This window comes from Monodelphis domestica, chromosome 5 (genome assembly GCF_027887165.1).
Source record: "Monodelphis domestica isolate mMonDom1 chromosome 5, mMonDom1.pri, whole genome shotgun sequence".
In the NCBI taxonomy this organism is placed as follows: Eukaryota; Metazoa; Chordata; class Mammalia; order Didelphimorphia; family Didelphidae; genus Monodelphis; species Monodelphis domestica.
Genome location: NC_077231.1, coordinates 37,083,638 through 37,108,455, shown reverse-complemented (window position 1 = coordinate 37,108,455; position 24,818 = coordinate 37,083,638). Strand labels below are relative to the sequence as shown.

At 39.2% G+C, this 24,818-nt stretch overlaps 1 protein-coding gene and 1 long non-coding RNA gene across 2 annotated transcripts; one reads left to right on the top strand and one right to left on the bottom strand.

The window, feature by feature from the left end:
- Positions 1 to 458: 458 nt before the first annotated feature.
- On the bottom strand, positions 459 to 5,243 carry LOC100010436 (tubulin alpha-1A chain). Its single transcript, XM_056798325.1, has 4 exons — positions 4,883 to 5,243; positions 2,544 to 2,766; positions 2,101 to 2,249; positions 459 to 1,643 (listed from the first exon to the last, which is right to left on the bottom strand). Exons 1-4 carry the CDS (start codon positions 4,883 to 4,885, stop codon positions 663 to 665), a joined length of 1,356 nt encoding a protein of 451 aa, XP_056654303.1. The 5' UTR covers positions 4,886 to 5,243; the 3' UTR covers positions 459 to 662.
- On the top strand, positions 5,000 to 20,589 carry LOC130454474 (uncharacterized). Its single transcript, XR_008912070.1, has 2 exons — positions 5,000 to 5,132; positions 20,510 to 20,589. It is a non-coding gene; the product is annotated as an uncharacterized LOC130454474 (long non-coding RNA).
- Positions 20,590 to 24,818: the final 4,229 nt, after the last annotated feature.

Genomic DNA, 24,818 nt, shown 5'->3' with positions numbered 1-24,818 from the left:
TAGAAACAGGGGTCTTCGGTTCAAATCGGACCTCAGGCCCTTCCTAGCTGTCTGGGCAAATCACTTACCCCCTATTGCCTAGCTTTTATTGCCCTTCTGTGGAAGGTAAGTTTTTTTTGTTTTTTTTTTAGGGGGGAAAAAAAGATAGGAAAAGAACCAAGGGAAAGCAGTATTCTAAAAACCCAAAGAGGAGAGAGAATCCAGGAGGATCATAGGATTTTAGATTTAGAATTAGAAGGTAACTCAAAAACTTTCCAGTCCAGATTCCTCATTTTACAGGAAAGGAAACTGAAGCCTAGGTAGGGTATCAACAATATCAAGTGCTGCCAAGGGGCCAAGAAGGATGAGGACTGAGGATATCTATTACATGTTATAGTTGTTCTTTCAGTGTTCCTTAGTGCTTACTTATAGAATGTTTTTCAGACAAATGAAATAGAAAACACAAGACACTAATCATCTAAGACAGGGAATGCTTTTATTCAGAACCCTTCAGATAATTGGCCAGCTTGAGTTTCTAACAAAATTTCCACATTTTACAACATAGATCAGTAATTGTACATTCAAGTATATACTATTACATACAAATTAACTGATCAACCAAAATCTCATCAATGTTTAAAACAATACACGATTCCCTGTAAAAGCAGCATCCCTGTGCTACTTTAGTACTCTTCTCCTTCCTCTTCACCCTCTCCTTCAACAGAATCCACCCCAACCTCCTCATAATCCTTCTCCAGGGCTGCCATATCCTCCCGTGCCTCAGAGAACTCTCCTTCCTCCATGCCCTCTCCCACATACCAGTGAACAAAGGCACGCTTGGCATACATCAGATCAAACTTGTGGTCCAGGCGAGCCCAGGCCTCAGCAATGGCTGTAGTGTTGCTCAGCATGCACACAGCCCTCTGTACCTTGGCCAGGTCACCACCAGGAACCACAGTGGGAGGCTGGTAATTGATGCCAACCTTGAAGCCAGTTGGGCACCAATCTACAAACTGGATGGTACGCTTTGTCTTGATGGTGGCAATGGCGGCATTGACATCTTTGGGCACCACATCCCCACGGTACAGCAGGCAGCAAGCCATGTATTTACCGTGGCGAGGGTCACATTTCACCATCTGGTTGGCAGGCTCAAAGCAAGCATTGGTGATCTCTGCTACAGAAAGCTGCTCATGGTAGGCTTTCTCAGCAGAGATGACTGGGGCATATGTGGCCAGAGGGAAATGGATTCGGGGGTAGGGCACCAAGTTGGTCTGGAATTCTGTCAGATCAACATTCAGGGCACCATCAAATCTCAGAGAGGCAGTGATGGAGGACACAATTTGACCTATCAGCCTATTCAGGTTAGTGTAGGTTGGGCGTTCGATATCAAGGTTTCTGCGACAGATATCATAGATAGCCTCATTGTCTACCATGAAGGCACAATCAGAGTGCTCCAGGGTGGTGTGAGTGGTCAGAATGGAGTTGTAGGGCTCAACCACAGCAGTGGAAACCTGTGGGGCTGGGTAAATGGAGAACTCCAGCTTGGACTTCTTGCCATAATCAACAGACAGCCTTTCCATCAGCAGAGAGGTGAAACCAGAGCCAGTCCCACCACCAAAGCTGTGGAAAACCAAGAAGCCTTGAAGACCTGTGCACTGATCCGCCTGTAAGTAGGAACAAAAAAAAGATAATTGTGCTTGTTATTTTATAAACATAAGAAGGCATTTTTCATGGACTATGACTACTCCTTTGTAGGCACAGATGTATTGTGAAAACTATTGATTTTTCTGTTATTTATCTGTGTTTAGGGGTAAGGAAGCCTACAGATATGTCATTTCCTTGATGTGAAGAAAGTCACATGGTCTCTCTTTGGCCTCTCCCCTCACTTTGGCTGTATTTACTTAATATTTTTCTTATTTGAAAAACTATTAATTTTTTTGTAAAACGTAAATGGTAAAATGTAAAATGGTAACTCGATCTATTTCTCCCCTTTGTGTATACAATACTCATAAAAAAAACCCTGAAGAATCAGCCCCAAAATTATACATTAACTTTTAAAAAAATATTGGGAAGCTACTTCTCTCCTCCCCTCATCCCAAAGCATCTTGAGATAAAACATACCAGCTTCCGAATCCTGTCTAGAACCAGGTCAATAATTTCCTTGCCAATAGTGTAGTGCCCACGGGCGTAGTTATTGGCAGCATCTTCCTTGCCAGTGATCAGTTGCTCAGGGTGGAAGAGCTGGCGGTAAGTTCCAGTACGAACTTCATCTGAAGAAAAGAAAGGAAGAAAATTAAGAAGGTAGAAAACCATGAAAGTGAGAGTCATTCTGAATTCTCTTATTAATTGCCAAGTTAAAAACAAGTGGTCAGGAATTGAAAAAGATGTTTTGTTTTACTTAAAAATGTTTCTTCAAGGTTTTACTTAGTCAAATCTGGAAATAAACCAACAGTCTTATTTCAGACAAATGAAAAAAGGTAAAATGGAATTTAATTTTGGGATTGGTTCATTATAAATTGATATTGGTGGATTTGAATTTCAAGGGGCATTATAATTAAACATACCAATGACAGTTGGTTCCAGATCTACAAACACTGCTCTGGGGACATGCTTGCCAGCCCCCGTTTCACTGAAGAAGGTGTTGAAGGAGTCATCTCCTCCCCCAATGGTCTTGTCACTTGGCATCTGCCCATCAGGCTGGATACCATGTTCCAGGCAGTACAGCTCCCAGCAGGCATTGCCAATCTGGACACCAGCCTGGCCAACGTGGATAGAGATGCACTCACGCTGCAGAAAAAAAAATTAGAAAAAATTGAAAAATTAGACTTGAGTTATTTAAATTTTTTATTACTATTACAAAAATGTCTTGCTATTCTTTAGGTCCACCTGTGAAATTGATATCTATCATATAAATATCAGAAAACGATCTTCTAGAAATGTAGTTGGGTGTGGTCTGAACAATGCTTTGTATTGGCCAAAGCAGCACATTGTGTAAATCCATTGTTCATACTGCAGGGCATGAATAGATCAGGTAAAAATATAATAATTTGTGAAATTTGGGGAAATATTTTGCAGGAGAATAAGCATGAGTCAAGAGAATATGGATTTTAATGAATTTCGTTAAGGATTATATGATAATTGGTCTCCCACACCTTATTTTTCTTATGTAGAATATTTCTTCAAGCTTTAGGAAAGCATGGTTTCCACCCCACCCCTTTCTCCCTAGGAGTGGGATTCCATTTAAACAGGGTTCTGCCATTTCAGCATAGACATCCATCTGTTATTGAAAAAGGAAGGCCACACCCAATCTGGGAATCAATCAGAGCTCCAATCAATAAAAGCTAAGTGTCCTTTTGGTGCATTGCTGCATTTTCTCTGCTCTGCCTGCGGTCTGCTTTGCACCTACTGTATTATTTAACATAGCCATCTCTCATTCCAGCACCTGGCTGCATGATCTTACTATAGCATTTTGCCAGTTCTTCTCTTCTGGCCCCTCCTGGGACTCTCTGTGGGGGCAATTGAAATGAATCAATGAAGTGGCACTAGAACAAAAGCCAGCCTCCACGTCAAAGAGCAGAAAAGGGGGAACTGGAAAGAAAAACATTATTCTTTGTCTACATCAGAATTTTATGGGTTTGTTCTTAAAATTTCCCACGTAATATTTTCCAGCCCCTTCTCTGGAAGTGCTTAGGAAAAAGCAATCTCTTAAACTCAGAATTCCCGCATTCTTCCCAAACAAGGAAAAACAAGAACCCATCACGAGATTCGGTCTGTTTCAGATTTCTAGTGCATTCCAACATATCCTGCCTTTTGTGGAATATTCTGATCACATCCACTAGAGAGTTCTCTTTGTCTCCATCTTCTTTAGGACTCCCATTTCTACTGTCTATTCACTGATAGACTTCTTGCACAGGTGGAAGAAGAGACAGGACAGCTCCCCAGGGTCCTGAAGGGACCGCACTTTACCCTGGCTTGCAAAATGAGCACCTTGTTCGTTCTGGGTGAGCTGTCAAGGCAAGAAACCCTTTGGGTTTGCCAGGCTAAACTGAGATGAGCTCCCTAGTTTCAGAACCAGGTTTTTTGTTTGTTTGGTTTTTGTTTTGCTTTGCTTTGGGGTGGGGAGGAACTCCCCCCTCTCCCCCCCCCCCCGCTACTTTTATGTGATCGTTAATTTATTAAGAGACCTTTTAAAAAAATAATGATTTCCTGCTCAAGAGCGATTCCAAGGTGATAGACCCGAGACAAAAAAGCCAATAAAACTCCGCCCCCTACTCCACCCTTACTCTCTACCGAAAGCGCTCCCAGAAACCAGCATTTAAGGGGGAAATGAATATTCTATTTGTTTTTCTACACAACATAGTCTAATTTTTGTTGGTTTGGTTTGGTTTGGATGAAGCCTATTCTTTGCTCAGCCCCTTCAGTGCCCCTGTCCCCACCCACCACCCCGCCCCGCCCAAGACTGCAGTCAAAGAGAGGGGGGGCGGGGGAGAAGGGGGATGGGAACAGCCAGCCAGAAAGTAACACGAACACATAAATATACATGAGGCAGTGGAAGTAGCTCTGGTTCTCAGGCTCAGGACATTGCATCATCCCAGGCAGATGGCCTGCAGTGACCAGCCCTATGCTGCACTGAAAGGTCTCTAACCACTGCCCCATCCCCCTCCCTTCCCCTTTGTTCTTCCGCGGAGTTTTCCAGCCCTCCGTCCCCAGTTCGGTCCGCACCGCCATGCCTGCGTACTAAAGCTTAAGGACAAGAAGTCTGTTAGCCCGGCACAAACAAAGCAGCGATTCTAAGAAGCTGCAGAGAAATGGAGCTTCCTTCTCCAGTAGCAGTAGCAATTAGCCACTTTCCCGAGAGAACTCCTTGCCCCTAGGACGCCACAAAGGAGAGAGGGAGCCTTACCATGATTGCTGCTTTGCGGCTGCTGAGTCAAGGAGGGAGAAGAAGAAGAGAGGCTGATGCTTCTTACAGCGCGACTCTTAGGCGGTCGATGTAAGAGAACCTACTGCACATGGTCCAATACAGCTCCCTATATACAATTCTGTCACCATGGGGATGGGCTAGGGCTTTTTCCAGTTGGTCCAGACCCCTCTGTCTGCCCGGAGAAGCCAAGACCAGAGAACTGTGATTGGTCCACACAACATGGGATGAGGTAATCTCTTCCCCACCCCTTTCTCTCTAGCATCCATAGACTGTTTGCATCCTTCAGACAAAGAGACCAAGCAAAGCAGCTAGCAAGCTAGCATCCATCATAGGGAGTGGCAGGGGTGGGGGCTGGGGGGGGGGGAGAAGAGGGCTGTGGCTGGATGAGTTTATACTGATTAAACCACAAAACTACAGTTGAAGCCACCTTTGTAGGATTAGTTCTTTACTTGAAAAGCAGACTGTGTTGAAGTAAAGTAAGGAAGGGACCTCAGGCCTCTCTCCCTCTTTTAGGAAGTAAACTGCAGTAGCCATTGGCTGAGGGTTGAAACCTTTTTATAAGCTTTAAAAGTGTAGTGTCAGGGGAAGTGGAATGATGCTTGGGAGGAGGACCTGGGGAAAGGAGATGATTTGTTTCCAAGTTGCAGCTGTAGATGGAATTTTATTGCAGAATTATTTCCAAACTATTCTGAGATATTGTTTTGTGACCAGGTAAAATTATAGCCAAGTATAAATGGGAGAATAATTTAATCTAAGAATGCCCAATAAGAAGTCTCCACAGAGACCTGAACACCCCCACAAAAAAGTCCAACAAGAGAATGATCTAGATTTAATGAACATATTTTGAAAAGGGGAGTGGGAGGGAGGGATTTCTATTAAATGGGAAATGTTCCTTTAATAGCACACTATTTGAATGTATTTTGTATGTGTTTCTGCTTCTTAAAATGAATCAACCTTCTTCTGATTTAGTACTGAAGAAAATAAAGGAAAGATTAAGTAGAACAACTGTCCTGTGTGGACAGTTACTGTCTATCTTTCCATTTGCTGGGAAAATATAAGTATTACAGAACTGAGACCACCAGATAGGACAAGAGGTAGGTTGAAAAAAATACCAGAAAAAAAAATACCAGACAGGAATTAACAACTTGGTATTTATATAATCAGTTACCTCCATACATTGAAATCGGTAAATAATCTAAATTTTTTTTTGTGTCATGGATCTGTAGCTATTGGTATTATAGGTATGTATTGCTATTGAACAATAGGCTCTGAATTTCTCAAGTGTCACAAATAACCTAAATAGCCTCTGCTCCTTCTCCAGATAGCTGTTATTTTATTTTTTTGCAATGTAAAAGGTTGCATTGTCAATATTGATTATTAATGTAAAATTAGTATGGAAACCAGGGTGCTATTTTGACAATGCAGATGAAAAATCAAAAGGAAAGATATTAGTTATTTTATTCATCTCCACTGGCCATGATTTCTTCTGAATAGATACTCTATTTCATTGTTAGAGTCATATTTGATCTTCAGGCACATCTTACAGTGTTCTGCAGACCCCATTCATTCCCGTAGGACTAGCAAGCAGGGTGTGGCAGAAAGGGAAGAAAGAAGGGCCAGAGAGACAGCTGGTGCAGGTTGTAGTCTAAGAAAGGCAACCAGCTATTTTTTCAGTTTGTAGTTCACAGATTTTCTTCATCAGGTCAGATTTTCTATATTTAGAAAAACACTACACATTTATTTTATCTGTTTCTTTGAGATTCTATAGGAAGAATAGCTTTAACATCTCATTTTGGTTTCATTTCTTTGTTTTTAGCTATATTTCAGTAAAAAGGAATGAGGGAAAGCTAATAGAGCCCACTAAATACATTCTCTCATCTCAGAAATACAACTAACAATTGGGATTTTTAAAAAATGGCTTAACTGAATTTTTGGCTCAGGTGTTTCTCTTAATATTCTGAGAACATAAATTCCAATGCTATTGAACTACTGCATTGCGCACTGCGGACACAAGATCATTCCAGTCCCTTCTCTAGATAAAGAGACACCGCCCTGAATTTGATTTAGTTTTGTGATACAAAAGATTGATGAAAAACTACACCATTCCCCCAGTTCTTTGTGCTGTTGAAAAGGATTAAATAAGAAAGAGGGAGCATTCCTGGAATTGAATTTTTTAATTTATCTCAGAGCCATTATATGCTTTATGTAAATGAACTTTTTGTTGTGCATTGGTAACAGTAAGATCTAGGTCAAGAAGAGACTCCATTTGAGGCTTGCTGGCTATTAAATATTTAAATGGTAGAGCAGGGAAGTATCTAATCTATTCCTTTTGTTCCTCATCATCACATTTACTCTATGTGCAGATTTCGGGAAAGAAAATAAAATATTTCATATGATTTTTAGAGCCAATTTCCACCTTGCACTAAAGAGGTAGATATAGAGTTGGGTTTTTTTGGAGGGGATGCTAATGAACAAGCAGTGTCTACTTCTGTCTGGGTGACCTTGGGGAAGTTATTTAAATTCTCTTGGTCTCAATGTCCTTATCTGCAGGTTGAACTGCATCATCTTTAAGGTTTCTTCTGTCTAAATTCTGTGGTTCATGCTTATAAGTAGAAGAAATGAAGTCAGAGGAAAGATCTCTTTCTGGGTTTTCACTTGATTTTTATAACTTTACATTATTTTACTAACTGAAGTATTTTTACTATTATATCATAGTAAGGGGAGGGGGCTGATCATGAGACCCCCCCCCCAATCAACTGATTTCCCTCTAGTCCAATTGATGAAGCCCAATTTAAGGACAGGAAAGAGACAATAAGGTGTTAAGATCTTAAATGAAGTCCAAAGAAATATCTTCATTTTATAATCTAGATCTGTGTCCTAGGCTTGTGGTTTATAGTTTTAGGGCTGTGGTTGCATAGAGTACCTTGAAGCTGGGAGAGTTATCTCCTCTCCCAATCTATGGAGTAGGTATGATTTGGAGGGGATAGCTCAGAAATGGCTATGATATCTGACTACCAAGGCTTAAAAGACTACTTCATCAGCTGGGGCAGAGAAAGGAATATTCTTTCTTTCTTTGTTTCCTTTCTTTCTTTGCTTCTTTCTTCCTGCCTTTCTTCCTTTCTCTTTTTCTCTCTCCCTTTCTTTCTTTCTTTCTTTCTTTCTTTCTTTCTTTCTTTCTTTCTTTCTTTCTTTCTTTCTTTCTTTCTTTCTTTCTTTCTTTCTTTCTTTCTTTCTTTCTTTCTTTCTTTCTTTCTTTCTTTCTTTCTTTCTCCCTTTCTCTTTCTTCCTTCCTTCCTTCCTTCCTTCCTTCCTTCCTTCCTTCCTTCCTTCCTTCCTTCCTTCCTTCCTTCCTTCCTTTCTTTCTTTCTTTCTTTCTTTCTTTCTTTCTTTCTTTCTTTCTTTCTTTCTTTCTTTCTTTCTTTCTTTCTTTCTTTCTTTCTTTCTTTCTTTCTTTCTTTCTTTCTTTCTTTCTTTCTTTCTTTCTTTCTTTCTTTCTTTCTCCCTTTCTCTTTCTTTCTCCCTTTCTCTTTCTTTCTCCCTTTCTCTTTCTTTCTCCCTTTCTCTTTCTTTCTCCCTTTCTCTTTCTTTCTCCCCTTTCTCTTCTTTCTTTCTTCCTTTCTTCCTTTCTTCCTTTCTTCCTTCCTTCCTTTCTTCCTTTCTTCCTTTCTTTCTTTCTTTCTTTCTTTCTTTCTTTCTTTCTTTCTTTCTTTCTTCTTTCTTTCTTTCTTTCTTTCTTTCTTTCTTTCTTTCTTTCTTCTTTCTTTCTTTCTTTCTTTCTTTCTTTCTTCCTTTCTTCTTTCTTCCTTTCTTCCTTTCTTCCTTTCTTCCTTTCTTCCTTTCTTCCTTTCTTCCTTTCTTCCTTTCTTCCTTTCTTCCTTTCTTCCTTTCCTTCCTTTCCTTCTTCCTTCCTTCCTTCCTTCCTTCCTTCCTTCCTTTCTTCCTTCCTTCCTTCCTTCCTTCCTTCCTTCCTTCCTTCCTTCCTTCCTTCCTTCCTTCCTTCCTTCCTTCCTTCCTTCCTTTCTTCCTTCCTTCCTTTCTTCCTTTCTTCCTTCCTTCCTTCCTTCCTTCCTTCCTTCCTTCCTTCCTTCCTTCCTTCCTTCCTTCCTTCCTTCCTTCCTTCCTTCCTTCCTTCCTTCCTTCCTATCTTACTGACTTGCCCAACATGACACAAGTAGGAAGGGTCTGAGATCAAATTTGAACCCAGGCCTTCTTGTCTCTGGGTCTGGCTCTCAATCCACTGAGCTACCTACCTGCCCCTCAAAGAACATGTTTTTAAATAATTTCTCCCTTTGAGTATTCAAAAGACTCCCAGCCCAGTAGGTCACCCTGAATATCTGAAATTACTTTAGTAATTGGCCCTTTGGTTCTACCCTGAGCATAGTTATCAGTAAAATATTTGACAGTGTTCAGTGTGGCTAGTGCTTAATCAATACATGTTTAAACCATTTTTTGCTTTGCCCTATTCTTAAAGTATATCTTGCTGGTTATGGTGGAAAACAAATTTAAACTTTCACTTGCTATTTCAGACCTTAGTAACTCAGAGTTGACACATACCTCTTTGCCCTCATTCCTCCGGAAGAAGCCCTCAGCTTTGTTAGGAGAGCCCTACAGTGTTTAGCACACAGTAAGTGCTTAATTCCTTCAAACTCAATTAAACTAAATTGAAAGCAGCTATTGGCTGGCAGAATGAAACATCATTTCCCATCACACACACACACACACACACACACACACACACACACACACACAATTTTATTTTTTCTCAAATTAGATGTAAAAACAATTTTTAACATTTGGGGTTTGGGTTTTTTTTTTGAGCCTCTGGTTCTCTCTTTCCCCCTCTCACTCCCCTTGTAACCTCACTGAGATGGTAAACAATATGATATCAATTTTACACATACAGTCACATGTTCTTCCTTCTTTGAGACAATGTTGATGAAAGTAAGGTTCAAGCACACTCCTCCCCACTTCCCCCATCTCCCTCTCTACTGTAAAAGTTCTTTTGTGCTTCTGTTTTGTGATATAATTTACTCCCTTCTACCTCTGTCTTCCCCATTATGTCAGTGTATTCCACTTTCTCACCCTTTAATTTTATTTTTTTAGATATCATCTCATCATATTCAATTCACACCTTTCCCCTCTGTCTATTTATACTCCTTCTAATAGCCCTAATAATGATAAAGTTCTTAAGAGTTATACGTAACATCTTCCCATGTAGGGCAGTAAATAGTTTAACCTTATTGGATTTCTTATGATTTCTCTTTCCTGTTTAACTTTTTATACTTCTCTTGAATCTTGTATTTGAGAGTCAAATTTTCTTTTCATCTCTGGTCTTTTCATCAGGAATGCTTGAAAGTTCTCTATTTAATCAAATATATATTTCTCCCCAGAAAGCTTATATTTGATTTTGCTGAGTAGGTAATTCTTGGTTATAATCTTGCTTCTTTGCCCTCTGGAATATTATTCCAAACCTTCTGAGTCTTTAATGTGGAAGCTGCTAAATCTTGTGTTATCCTGTCTGTGGCTCTATAATGTTTGAATTATTTATTTTTGACTACTTGCCATATTTTCTACTTGACCTGGGAGTTTGGGAATTTGACTATAATATTCCTGTGAGTTTTCATGTTGGAACCTTAGGAGGTGATTGATGGATTCTTCCATTTGTATTTCACCCTCTGGTTTTAAAATATCAAGGCAGTGTTCTTTGAGAATTTCTTGAAAGATGTCTAAGCTCTCTCTCTCTCTCTTTTTTTTTTACCATAGTTTTCAGGTAATCCAATAGTTCTTAAATTGTCTCTCCTGGGTCTCTTTTCCAGATCAGTTGTTTTTTTCCAAAGAGATATTTCACATTTTCTTCTATTTTTTCCCATTTTTTCACTTTGATTGTTTCTTGATATCTTATGTAGTCATTAGCATCCACTTGCCCAATTTTAATTTTATGAAATTATTTTCTTCAAGAAGCTTTTCTATCTCCTTTTCCATGTGACCAATTCTGTTTTTTAAAAAATTATTTTCTTCAGTGAATTTTTTGGCCATTTTTTTTTACCAGTTTGCTTATTCTGTTTTTTAAGATATTGTTTTCTTCAAATTTTTTTTGTGTCTCCTTTACCAAGTCACTTTCCCCATGATTTTCTGGTATTTCTCTAATTTATTTTCCCAATTTTTTCTTCTCCCTCTCTTATTTGATTTTTAAAATCCTTTTTGAGTTCCTCCAGGAATTCTTTCTGTGCTTGAGACCAATTCACACTTTTCTTTGATGTTTTGGATGCAACAATATTGATTTTGTTATCTTCTTTTGAATTCATTTTGGTTTTGGTTTTGGTCCTCACTGTCACCAGAATATTAAGTTTCTTTTCTTTCTTTTTTTTTGACTTTGATCATTTTTCCAGCTTTTTCCCTTTACTTTTAACTTTTAAAAATGTTCAAGTTCAAGGGCTCCATTCCTGTGGTAAAGGGAGAACTGTTCCAAATTTCGGGTTTATTGTGCAACTCCTTTCAAAATTCGCTATGGGGAATCTATAAGTTTTCAGTTCTTCCAAGGTGGTATACTATAAAGAGAGATGTGTCTAATACTCTCCTGTCCTGCATTCTGGCCTGTGAACAATCATAAGCACTCTTTTATACCCTGAAACTGTGACCAGGATTCCCTGCTCCCCTGTTGCTGAAAGTGCTGGTGTATTAGTATTCCTTCTCATCCTGGGACCAAGAACTGGGACCTAGGTCTGATATCTGGATCTACTTGTGGGCAATGCAACAGAGTACTTCACTGAAAGTCAGCAAAGGGACCCCCTTTAATCTTCTTCTGACCAGTTGTCAGATTCCTTTACCATCAATGGACTGAGAGCTCCAGAAACTGTTGTTGTTGATTTAGCCCCCACCCTCCCACCCCCCCAAAACCCATGCTGGGTTGCTGAGGTAGAACCTGCCTTGGTGAGCTGGTCTGTGCTTCACTCCCACTCTGGTGTGACAGACACTTCTCTGTCAACTTTCTAGGTGTCTTGGGCTGAAAAATAGTTTCACCCCTTTCTTTTGTGGATTCTGCCCCTCCAGAATTTGTTTTGAGGTGTTATGTCAAAGTTGTTTGAGTGTAATTTGGAAGCAATCAGGCTTATCTATCCCCGTCCTTTCTCCTCTATCTTTGCTCTGCTCCCTCCTGTCTCCATTTTTTAAAAGTCAAGATACATTAAGAAGTGTCAAGGTAGGTGCCAACTCTGATGAGTGGAAGGTTTAGATTTGAGAAGAGAGCCGACAATGGAAGAAGGACCAACCTCTTGGTAGGAAGGAAGGGATATCTGTCTTCTCACTCCCATTGACAAAAGTGTCTTTTGACAAAAGTGTCTTGCACCAGAACTATTTGCTTACTGGACATACCTACACACAGCAGAGTATAGGACCAGAGAACCAAATGTAGCAACATGCCCTGCAGAGACACCATGCCCAGAGTGAGGCAATATAAAGACACGAGAAAAGAAAGGATGTTGAGATCCTACCGTATCAGAGGCATGAGTCAGTTGTCTTCACCACTTTTATTCCTTAAGTGTGTGATTCTCTGCTAAGGACTCTTTGTGTATTCTTATTCTTCCCATTGGAGCTATGAGAGAACATGCTCCCATTTTGTAGCTTTGTTCTTATAATAAATACCATCTCAGTAAATGACTTTGTTTTGATCTAATGGCATCTCATGGTTAACTACTAAAGGTAAACATAATAGCAGGGGCCCAAGATCTATAGTTTTAGGACACAGATGCGCAGAGTACTTTGAATGTAGTCACTCCACCAACCTGAAGCAATGAGTGTGAATCGGAGGGCGTAGTCCAGAAGGAGTGCTACATATTTTTAAATTTTTCTTCCTTATTTTATACCAGTAACAAATTTATACATGTTTTCCATGGTTACATGATTCATGTTGTTTCCCTCCCCTCTTCCCTCCCCACTCCCAGAGTTCACAAGCAATTCCACTGGGTTATACATATATTATCACTAGATACCTATTTCCATATTATTAATTTTTATAATAATCTTTTAAAACCCAAGCCCCAAATTATATACCCAAATAAACAAGTGATAAATCATATGTTTTCCTTTGCATTTCTCCTCTGATAGTTCTTTCTCTAGATGTGGATAGCATTCTTTTTCATAATTCCCGCAGAATTTTCCTGGATAATTATATTGCTGTTAGTGGGTGCTACATGTTTTATTTTATTTTTTAATTAATCAATTTAATTTATAATATTTTCCCCTGGTTACATGAGTCATATTCTTTTTCTCCCTTCTTCCCCCTCCTCCTGTAGGTGCTATATATTTTTAAAGCATTTATAAAGTATATTCAACACTACTCTAGGCACACTGAGGAATAAAAAAATAGAAGACATGGCCATTGACCTTGAGAAGTTTATAATTCAATTGAAAAAGCAAGACATAACTAAAGATGTAATCATTATTGAGATTAATTTTCTTGTGTAACTTAGGGAATAGTACTCACTAGTTGATAGTTATACTTTGTATTTATATTTTTAAAACACAGCAAAGTCCAGGTATAGCATAATTCAAGTAACTGAAATAAGGGCATCTCATATGAAGATTAGAGACGTCTCCCTGCTCCTCTACCACCTCAAAAATTCCTCTAATTAGAAGGTACAAAATGTTCACTGTCCCTGGAGGTATAACATATTGATTTAAATTCAAGGCATAAATTATTGGTCTTGGATTGTTTCTGAGAGCATGTCTTTGACTGGAGATAGGGTGGGGATTTAAAGAGACGGCTGAGAAGGCTAAAACCTGTCTTAGCCGTGAATGGACTGTAGAAATCTTGGGGAAGGGAAGTATTGAGTACGTTGAAACTATATTAACCCGTAAAATAAAGGGATTGGACTAGATGATCTTTAAGATCTTCCACCTAAAATTTTCTGAGAATATGATCATAATAAAGTAAGGTTTGCCTAGAAAGAGTTTATAGAGGAAGGAGGACTTGAGTGTGGCTTTAACAGAAGTATTGAGCTGAAATTAGAAGTGGAAAAGGAAGCATGTTTCAAGTAGGGAAAGAAACATGTACAAAGTCAGAGACAAACATGAGTCTGGCCTGACTAGAACATATTGGGGTGGCGGTGGGGAGAAGAAGAGAGAGAGAGTTTGGAATTGCTTCCATAGACTGTGGGGAGCTATGATAGGCTTTTAAACAGTAATGTGATATGATATAAACAGTATTTTTGAAAGATTAATATGTCAGATATATGCAGGCTAAAGGGAGAGAAAGGAAATAGGGAAACAATTTAAGAGGCTATTATAATAACCTGGGTTTCAGGGCTAGATTGGAATGATAACTAATTTTTTAAAATTAAATTATCTTTTTTTAAAATTGTGAGTTTAACAAGTCTATTAAATTAGGGAATATAACATGTAATTTTCCCACCAAATGGTGATCTACACAGGCCACCCGCCCAGGGGTCTTATCAAAGTCTACATTACATAAATACAGAAGATTCTCTCTATTGTACATATGTAAGCTTCATGCCCTATCAAGTTAAAAGTTTCAAACAATTGCACAAGAAAGAATCCTTCAATGACTGGATTCTGAAATTGGGTTTGGAGGGAATGTTTGGGTAGGGAATGTTATACATTCTTTCATTATTAAGATTGATACATCCATAGCTCCAGAGCTTTCATACCACATTTGGGAAATCTATCTCAGCCTTGACTCTGTTAATAACTTATAGACAACCAGTTTTCTGTCCAAATAATATAATCTAACAGAGTGACGAGTCAAGGGGAAAAGGTTTCAGGACTTCTACTATAAGTATGAGCATAAGAAGAAAGTAAAGAAATTTGTGGTGGAGTCTTGGACCTCGATCTTTCTAAAAGAAGTGAAAACAGGGGGAAAATTAAACAGGGAAGGCCAGAAGGTAAATTGGTCTTCTAGCTTTCTCAACAGCCTAGTAGGTTTACTTTCTTCTTTTTTTCTTTTTCATAGTTTTTAAAATAAAATTTTAAATTATGAACTTCATGTCTCCCTTCTCTGCCATGACTCAATTTTACTTTTTCTTTTTGGTGATCATCTCTGAATGCCAGTTCTTTCTAGCTCAGCTCTGTATGGCCCTACTTTTTCCTCTCAGTTTCTAGACTTTCAGAACCTGCTTCTGAAATAGTTCCTTCTTTTTACAAGTCTCTTATGTTTTCATGAAAGTGTTTTCAACAGAAATAAGGAAGTTTAGAAGAGGGAAAGGTTTAGGAGTAAAGATAATGAGTTCAGTTTCAAACATACTGAATATAACATATCTTTGGGATGTCCAGCTTGAATTATGCCATAGTAGGACAATGATACCTTTTAGACCGAGTGCCCAAACTGCAATCCTCACACCTCATGTGAGCCCTACACCTTACCCCAGGCAGTGCTCCCACTGGACTGCTGGGCAGAGGGGCTGATGATGTGAGAAATGTCCTTAGGCATGTGTGGAGAGTGGAAGGCAACAGCCTCCTCTGGCACCTGTGCCATAGGTTCCCCAACACAGTTCTAGGCAATCAGTTATGCAGGGATGAAGCTCAGAGGTATAATCAGGGCTAGATATAGAAATCTGTATAGAGATAATCATTAAACTCATTGGAATTTCTACGGTTAACAAGAGAAAGAATGTGGAGAGAGAAAAAAAGACTCAAGATTGAACCTTGGGGAATAATTATAATTAGTGAATGTGATCTGAATGGTGAATCAGCATAAGATACTGAGAAAAAATGTTCGTATATGTAGGAAGAGAAGCAGGAGGGGGTTGTTACAAAAACCCAGGGAGGAGAGACTATCCAGAAAGAGAAGGTAGTTAATTGTGCCAAATGCAGCAGAGTGGTCAAGAAGGATTAAAGCTGAGAAAAGACCTTCAGATTTTGCAATTATTAGTAACTTTGAAAAGATCAGTTGTGTGGTGGTGGCCGGAGTGAGACTGTGACCTATGATCCCCCAAAGAATTAAAAACAACCTTGAGTAAATGTAAATAGCAAAAGAAGCTCCAACTCTTTCTTGGGAAAACTTGCGTGTAACCCAAGCTATCCCTGGCACTCTGCCTTCTTTGTTCTCTTTCTATATGATGTCTAACCTGATCTGGGATTAGCTTGAAGTGCCACCATGTTACTCTGTCCTGCTGCTGCCCAAGACTGGACTCTTGTCAGTCAGCCTCTTCAGTTAATCTAACTGACCTTAACAAATCAAATCCAACCTATTCATTACCAAGCTGGCTTTTCTTTGGTATCTCAGTATTATCATAGAGGGCATAATTCTATATTTGGATATTATTCAATATTTTATGATATGGTTTTTATTATTTTTAATATTTTAAAATTAAATATGTTATCATGTAATACAACATCATATCGGCATAATCTGTGCAGAACAAACGTGGCCCCTTAGCGTTGGTGTAATCAATGCAGAACAAGTCTTGTGTCCTTACAGCAGTTTCTACTGAGTGATGTCAGAAGCCATATTGGAAGGGGCTGAGGAGTGAGTGAGAAGAGAGGAAATGGTGAGAGTGAATTTAGAAAACTTTTCCATGGCATTTTGTTGAGAAAGGAAGGAATGAAAGAGGGTGATAGTTTGAGGGAATCACAGTTCAATCAAGTTTTTTGGGTTTTGTTGTTGTTTTTTTAGGTGGAGAAAATTGAACCTGTTTGAAAGCAATGGGGAAGGAATCACTGGATGAGGAGAGGTTGAAGATCCAAAAGGCTGACTTGATGGCATAGTCAGCTGTGCTGGAGGAGACAGAAAGCAGATATACATGTAGAGGGCTTGGCCTTGGCAAGGCAACGTGACATCTTTTCAACATATTCTGGTCAAACAGAGCAAATGGTGGGAGATGACATTCAGGGGTTTTGAGATGATGACAGTCGGAGAAGAGAAGGCTGGAGCACTCTCAATATTCTTAGTAAAGGAAGAGGCACTGTCTTTAGCTGAGATAGGATATAAATTTGAAAGGGTGAAGGGAATTTTGGGATAGCTTCTGTGAGAGAGGGAAAGGAGGAATCAGTTAGTTCATGCAGTGAGAACCCAATTGAGGTTGTCTAACATGAAATTGAAATGAATTCAGGTAGTATGATGGTGAGCCCTCCTTCAACTGAGTTCAGAGATTTGACGAGGAGGGTGGCGATAGAACAGAGCAGGAAAGGACTTTGTAGGTTTGAAATGGACCCTGGGTTGGAGAGAGAGGAAAGTCAAATCATAGCAAGGATAATAGTCTGAATATCAAAGGATAGAAAATCTGAAAAGGCACTGAGGAGTGGCGGGATTGTTGGTCTAGATGTGCACAGTTCCAGTTTCTCTTTTTGGTCATCTTTGCCAATCTGATGGGTCTGAAGTAGAACCTCGAATTTGTTTTAGTTTGTACTTCTCACGTTCTGACTTGGAGCATTTTTGTTTGGTTGTCTCTTCTTTCGAAAACTGTTCATTGACCATTTATTCGTTGGGTAATGGATCTTGTTTTTATATATTTTGTAGCAATTCTGTAGAAATCTCAGCCATCAGGGAAATTTTCTGAAAACAAACAAACAAGATCTGCCCTAACCCCTCTCCAGCCCCCAGTTAAATGTTGTCTGTACTTTAATATCATTGAAAAGAATTCTGATCTTGGAGGCAGGAGTCTGGGGATCAAATTGTGACATATACTGATGATATGAATCTAGAAAAATCACTTTACTTTTTTTAAACCTCAGTTTCCTCATCTATGACATAAAAGCAATGCTTTCCTAACCTATCCCACTTGGCTGTATAAGAGCACCTAGTAAATTTTAACACACTATATAAATGTGAATTCTTATTCAATTTAGTTTTGGGCCCATCGAGTTTGTGATGCTGATAGGACATCTAGATGAAAATATCCAACTGACACTTTGCTGATTCAGGACTAAAGTTCTAGGGAGAGGTCAGAAGGGAAATAGCAAATTTGAAGTCAATTAGTCAATCCATTAGGTGCTGAGGCAGAATCCAATAACATGTACTATAAAAACAAATATATAAAAAGTAAACACAGTCCCCAAGGACTCATGATGAAAAATACCATCTGCCTCCAGAACTGATAGAATCTTAATGCAGACCAAAGCGTACTATATTTCACTTTATTCATTTTCGATGCTATTTTTGTTGACTTCTCTTCCACAAAATAACTAATATGGAAAAATATTTTACATTATTGCACATGTAAAACCTCTAACCAATTGCTTACTGTCTTAAGGAGCAGGAAGGGAGGGGAGGAGAAAGGGGGAGAGTTTCGTTCAACTTCTTTAAAAATGAAGATTAAAAATGGTTTTTACATGAAGTTGAAGAAAAAATAAAATATTATTAAAGAAAAAAGTAAACATTGATCACTTGAGGGGTGGGGACCAAGTAAGGCTTCCAGTAGGAAGTAAGAAGAGCTGAATTTTGAAGGGAGCTAGGGATTCGAAGAGGAAGGAGTGCAAAAGGTGTCACAAGCTAAATGACACAGGAACAGGAGATGAAATATAGTATGTTGGGAGCAAAAAGTAGGCCATTTGGGTTGGATTGTAGATTGCACAGGAAGTAAAATATTATAAGAATATACAAGTAGATTAAAGGCAGGTTGTGAAGGGTTACAAATGCTGAATAGAATTTGGATTTGATCCTCCATGCAATGGGCAGCCACAAAAGCTTTGTTCATTTTTTAATACTTACAAATTATTCATTTCATTGACTACTGTAGCTATAAACTTTCTCATATACAGTATTATTCTCATGAACAAAAATATTTTGTCCATAATGGATGACAACAGTAATGTTTTGAGTTCAAGAAATAAGGAATGATATAGTTTGGGCTCCTTTTGACCCTTTAGTGAATTACCAAACATGGTGTGGAAAATGAAACTACATATCAAATCTTGTTTTCATATTGACTTCCATAATCACTCCAGACATGTATTCTCTCAGGAATAAAAATTGGTTTCAACACGTAATGATGATCACCCTTGGGAATTCTTACCTTTACTCCAAAAAGGCCTTTCTTGCCACTGGAAATTTTTGAGGAAGAAGTGCTCATCCCTCTGCTTTGGATATCTCTCTTTTTCAGCCATGGGTGGAAAATGGGTTAGAAAGGGAAAAGCTTCAGGGAGGAAAATGAGTTGAGAGGCTATTGTAACAGTCCAGGCAAGAGGTCATGAGGCTATGTACGCCATGCGAGAAGATGATCAGATGTAGAATCCACAAGATTTGGAAACTGATTGATTTAAGAGAGTCAAGATGACTTGGACGCTGAAAATCTGCTTGCTTTGGTTTCAGTGTGTACAGTCTGAGGTCCCCATAGGATATTTGGTTGAAAATGAATCCATAGGTGGTTGAAGAGGAGGGACTGGAATGCAGGGAAGAGATTAGAGCCGAACATGTATGGATCTGGGAACCGTCTGCATGGAGATGGCATTTGAACCTCTAGGCATTGAGAGAGAGAGAGAGAGAGAGAGAGAGAGAGAGAGAGAGAGAGAGAGAGACAGAGAGACAGAGAGAGAGACAGAGAGAGACAGAGAGAGAAGAGAGACAGAGAGAAGAGAGAGACAGAGAGAGAGATAGAGATAGAGAGAGAGAGAGAGAGAGAGGGAGAGAGAAAGGGAGAGAATGAGAGAGAAACAGTGACACACATGCACAGGGTATGTAGAGGAGAGAGTCTTAGTTATACACAGAGGTAGGGGTGTGACATGGAGAATTTGAAGAAGGATCCAGCCAGGCAAGACTTGGAAAACCAGAAGAGGCTGATGGTATCACAAAAAAACTAGAAGGAGGGATTATTCAGGAAGACAAGATGTAGAGGTAAATGGTGCCAAGAGGAGATAGGAAGGAGAAGGACTGGGAAAAGACCATAACATTTAGCAACTACAAGATCATTGCTAATTTTGGAGAGAGCAATTTCAGTGAAGTGAAGAGATGAGAAGTCTGATTGTAAAGGGTGAGTGAGGCAATTCAACGTGCATTTATTAAGTGTCTACTGTATGCCAAACATTGTACTAGGCAAAGAAAGGTGACAACAGTTACTCCATTCCAGAAGCTCACAGTCTAATGGGGAAGGCAACATGTACACAGCTTTGTATAATTGTGATATATACAGAATATATTGGTTATAACTTCAGATGCAAAGATTAGCATCAAGAAAGACCAGGAAAAGTTTCTTTCTTTCTTTCTTTCTTTCTTTCTTTCTTTCTTTCTTTCTTTCTTTCTTTCTTTCTTTCTTTCTTTCTTTCTTTCTTTCTTTTTAAACCCTTACCTTCTGTTTTAGAATCAATACTATGTATTGGTTCCAATGCAGAAGAGTGGTAAGGGCTAGGCAATGGGGGTTAAATGACTTGCCCAGGGTCACACAGCCAGGAAGTGTCTGAGACTAGATTCAAACTCAGGACCTCCCTCCTCTGGGCCTGACTCTCAATCACCTAGATGCCCCCAGGAAAAGTTTCTTGAAGAAGATGAGGTTTTAATGGTGCTTGAAGGAAGCCAGGGAAAGTCAGGAGGGAGAACATTTCAGGCGTGGGGGACAGCCAGTGAAAATATACAGTCAGGACATGGAGTGTCTTGTGTGAGGAAAAGCTGGGAAGCCAGTGGAAACAGCAAGTATAGACAAGCTTTTTTTTTTCTCCTAGGAGCTTGACTGAGAAAGGGAGGAGAGATATAAATGATATATCTCTAAGATGATATATCTTGAGCTGATGGTAGAGGCGGGGTAAGTTCGTTGTTTTTGTTTTTTAAGGTGGGGAGAGATCTGGGTGTGTTTGTAGGCAGTGGTAAGTAAGCAGTGGGTAGATAAAGGGCCATTTAAGTTTATTGGTAGTTGTGGGGTGATTGTGGGTACACTGCTGGGGTACAAGTAAAAATTGGCCTTGGTGAAATGAAAATTTACCTTTTCATCAGAACTTAGAATTAGGGAGACGAGAATGGAGAATAATCTTAAAGGCTTTGGGGATATGGAGTAGAGACAGCAGAGAGCTCACAGCCAAGGCCTTTTATTTTCTCAGGAAAGTAAGAGGGAAGGAAGGGGAAAAGGAAATATGGGCAACATATTTGTATGAAAGTGGGAACACGAGTCAAAGGAATGACTAGCGATGATTTGGGAGTGCTCTCGTGTTTAAGGGCAGCAGAAAAATGAGGAGGCCGTGAAAGAGTGGTCAGAGAGATAGGAGAGCTATGCAGTGGAAGCCAAGGACAAAAGATTTTTAAGAAAGAAATAGTGAGTGTGTCAAATATCTCAGAGAGGTCAAGGTGAATGATGACTGTCTGAGGGGGTGGCACAGGGAAAGACGGGTTTCCAAGATAAAGAAGACCTTTATGTGTGTGTAAGCTGAGGACAAAGCACCAGAAGAGAGTGAAATGAAAGAGAAGGAATAAATAAATAGTTGTTCATTTGAATTGATTGTTGATAGAACTGGGAGGTCAGAAGATAGGACTTAGAGACAGCCATCGCAAGGAAGCAGATCTCCTTTTGCTTTAGAACTGGAGGGAAAAATAAAATATGGGTGAAAAGAAAAACCAATTTAGAAGCACGAAGTAAAAGAAAAGATAAATTGTCTGCTGAAACCGAGAAGGGAGGGAGTAGAATGGCGGTGTTGAGGAGAGGAATGTAAAATCAGCAGTTGTGGAGAATGAGATAGAATGAATAACAGATTAATAAAAAGATTACTTGTAGCAGTGAAGACCCATGTAACATTAAGTAGCAGAAATTTGTTCAACCATGTAGCTAAATCTATCCTTGGGTCAGAGTAACCATAGAGACGGAGACATTTTCCTAGGATTTGATTGGTCTGTGAATTCATGACTGTATGGAGCCTTCTGGGATTTTTAGGTGATAGTTCTGGGAGAGACTCCAGAGAAGAGAGGTGAGAAACAGGGTTCAAAGTGATCATATGAACTGTTCATCTTGAGATCATAAGGGTTTTTTCAGGGTCAGATACAGAATCAGATTTGGCTTTCTCTGCTTTCTTCTTCAAAGACTCTGAGAGAGGTAGCTGTTCTACAGTAAGCAATGCTGCTAGAGTTAGACTAACTCTAACTCTAAGTACATACTGTATCAAATACTTGCTAATCTAACTACCAACATACACACAGGGCTTTTATGAATACAACTATAGAAGATTCTTTGTGGAAGGAAAGACAGATCCAAGTAATTGTAGAAAACAAGTTGCTCATGTTGGGTAAACCAAACCAATATAATAAACATAACAGTACTACTTAAATGGATAGGAAAAAATTCATGACCAAACAAAGATAAAATTGTTTTGATTATTAATTAAGACATTTGATAATTTGATAATTAATTGATAATTGATAAATTGATAATTAATTAAGACATTTTCAACACAAGTAAAGTTAATATAGCTAAGCTTATAAAAGAACTATAATTTTGAAAAACATTTTTGCCACACGTTTTTCTGATAAAGAAGCTGATTCAAATTTTATGGGTAAGCACTATTCTCTAATAGATAAACGATCAAAGGATATGAATAGGCAATTTTCAAAGGAAGAAACCCAGGTTATCAATAGCGATTAGGAAAAAATGCTCTGTAAGTATAAAGCCAAATCATTATTAAAGCAATTCTGAAGTTCTGCCACATACCCACCAGCCTGGCAAAATTGACAACTGTTGGAGGGGCTGTGGACAAGCAGGAACAGTAGAGACCTGTTGGTAGAACTATATGTTATTAATCTAGCCATTTTGGAAAGCAATTTGGAACTATGCTCCAAAAGTTACTAAACTGTGCAGACCCTTTGACCCAGGGGTACCACTATTATAACTATTTCTCAAAGAGATAAAAGAATGAGGAAGAGGCCTTATGTGTACACAACATTTGTTGTAGTGGCAAAAAGTCGGAAATTAAGGGTGTTTCCATCAATTAAGGAATGGCTGAACAAATTATTACATATAAATACAATGGAATACTATTCAGCTCTCAAAAATGATGAAAGGTGGAAAGAAACCTGGGAAGACTTGAATGACATTATACTGAGTTAAGTGAGCAGAACCAGAGGAATTTATACAATAACAAGATTGTAAAGATTAACAACTTTCTAAAAAATCCAAAGAATTCTGATCAGGACAATGAGCATCCACAGTGCTTCCTACCTCCTAAGAGAATTGTAATGGACTCAGGGAACAGTTGAGACATATATTTTTGGACCTAGTAAATGTGGAGATTTGTTTTGCTTGACTATTCATATTTGCTATACAGATTTTCTTTTTCTTTTTCCAGTTTAAGGGAGAGAACCTAAATGCTTGTTAATTGAAAAGAAATTAAATATTTAAAAGAAATAATGCAGCTGAGGTGAATGAAAGTGGCTGTGATGAGTGACCACTGAACCTAATGGCCCAGTTTGGATGAGATGGTCCCTCCTTCCTTAAAGACAATTTTCTCCTTCCCTAGCTCTGAACCAGAGAGAATACAGGTGCCTTAATCACAAAAGTCCAGATCAGTATTCAATACTGTATTGGTTCCAAGGCACAAGAGCAGTAAGGGCTAGGCAATTGGAGTTAAATGACTTGCTCAGGGTCACCTAGCTAGGAAGTGTCTGAGGTCAGATTTGATTTCAAGACCTGTCTCCAGACCTGGTCTCTAAATACTGAGGCACTTTGCTGTCTCCAAATCTGCATATACAATGTATATATCTATCTCTTTATCTGTCTGTCTGTCTGTCTATCTATCTATCCATCAGCAAATCCTAACCTTTGTGTGTTGTTATGTAAGTAATAGAAATTGGGAGTTGTTCCAGTCTGGAATAATCAGAAGGGTTAACTAATACCTACTGGGAGGCAATCAGTCAGTTAACCAAACAATATACTCTCCTCAAGAATTCCCAAACTCAGTGGTACTACCTGCCACTGCTTCCCTAGCTAGCCTTTAGGGGATACGCAGGAGAAGTGATTAATAACCTGAAGTGAATCATATCCTCCTAGGCCAGAGATGGCTTTATTGGTGAGCTACAAGCCTGTACTTTAAAGAGAAAGGAGTGTTCTCTGTGTGAAACTTTAAGGAGGGAATTAATGGACTCTTCTTTTTCCTTTCATTCATTAGGAGCTAGCCTGCAATAGTGACATGAAACACTCTTTGGAGGGAGGGGTAGGAAGAGAGAGAGACAGAGAGAGAAGGAGAGAGAGAGAGACAGAGAGAGAAGGAGAGAGAGACAGAGAGACAGAGAGACAGAGACAGAGAGACAGAGACAAAGGCAGAGACAGAGACAGAGAGAGGAGGGGGAGAGAGAGAGACAGACAGAGATAGAGAGACAGAAAGAAAGACAGAGAGAGACAGAGACAGAGAGACAGAGAGAGACAGAGACAAAGAAAGAGACAGAGAGAGAAGGGAGAGAGAGAGACAGAGAGACAGAGAGACACAGAGAGAGAGAGAGAGAGACATACACATATACACACACAATTTCAACATAGATTTGTGGTTAAATCTAGGAATAGAGTGCCAGGCCTGGAGTCAGGAAGACTCATCTTCCTGAGTTCAAGTCTGGCCTCAGACACTTACTAGCTATGTGACCCAGATAAGCCACTTAGCCCTGTTTTGCCTCAGTTTCCTCCTCTATAAAAATGAGCTGGGAAAGGAAATGGTAAACCACTCCAGTATCCTTGGCAGGAAAACTCTAAATGGGGTCATGAAGAATCAGACATGACTGAAATAATATTTATGGTGAACACTTGCTCAGAATTTCATAAAAATCAACATATCTTTACCTGGAAACAAAACACATTAGGAAAGATAGAATGTAAACAAATATTTAAAAAGTAGGAAACTCATGAGGATAAGCAATATCTATTCACCAAGCAGCCGTGAAGTAGAGGAGGTGGAGGATGTAGAAGGGGATAAATTCATCAGCAACAGCAAATTCCAGCCAGATAGATTATTCCCTAAGTGGGTCAGTGAGTTAGACAAAGCCCCACCCACTCATGATTTTATTTTC

Excerpts from the sequence above, each read along its gene's own strand:
- LOC100010436 (XM_056798325.1), bottom strand. Across the intron at positions 2,250-2,543 it reads TCTGGAACCAACTGTCATTG|ATGAAGTTCGTACTGGAACT; the intron begins GTATGTTTAATT and ends TCTTTTCTTCAG. Across the intron at positions 1,644-2,100 it reads TAGACAGGATTCGGAAGCTG|GCGGATCAGTGCACAGGTCT; the intron begins GTATGTTTTATC and ends TCCTACTTACAG.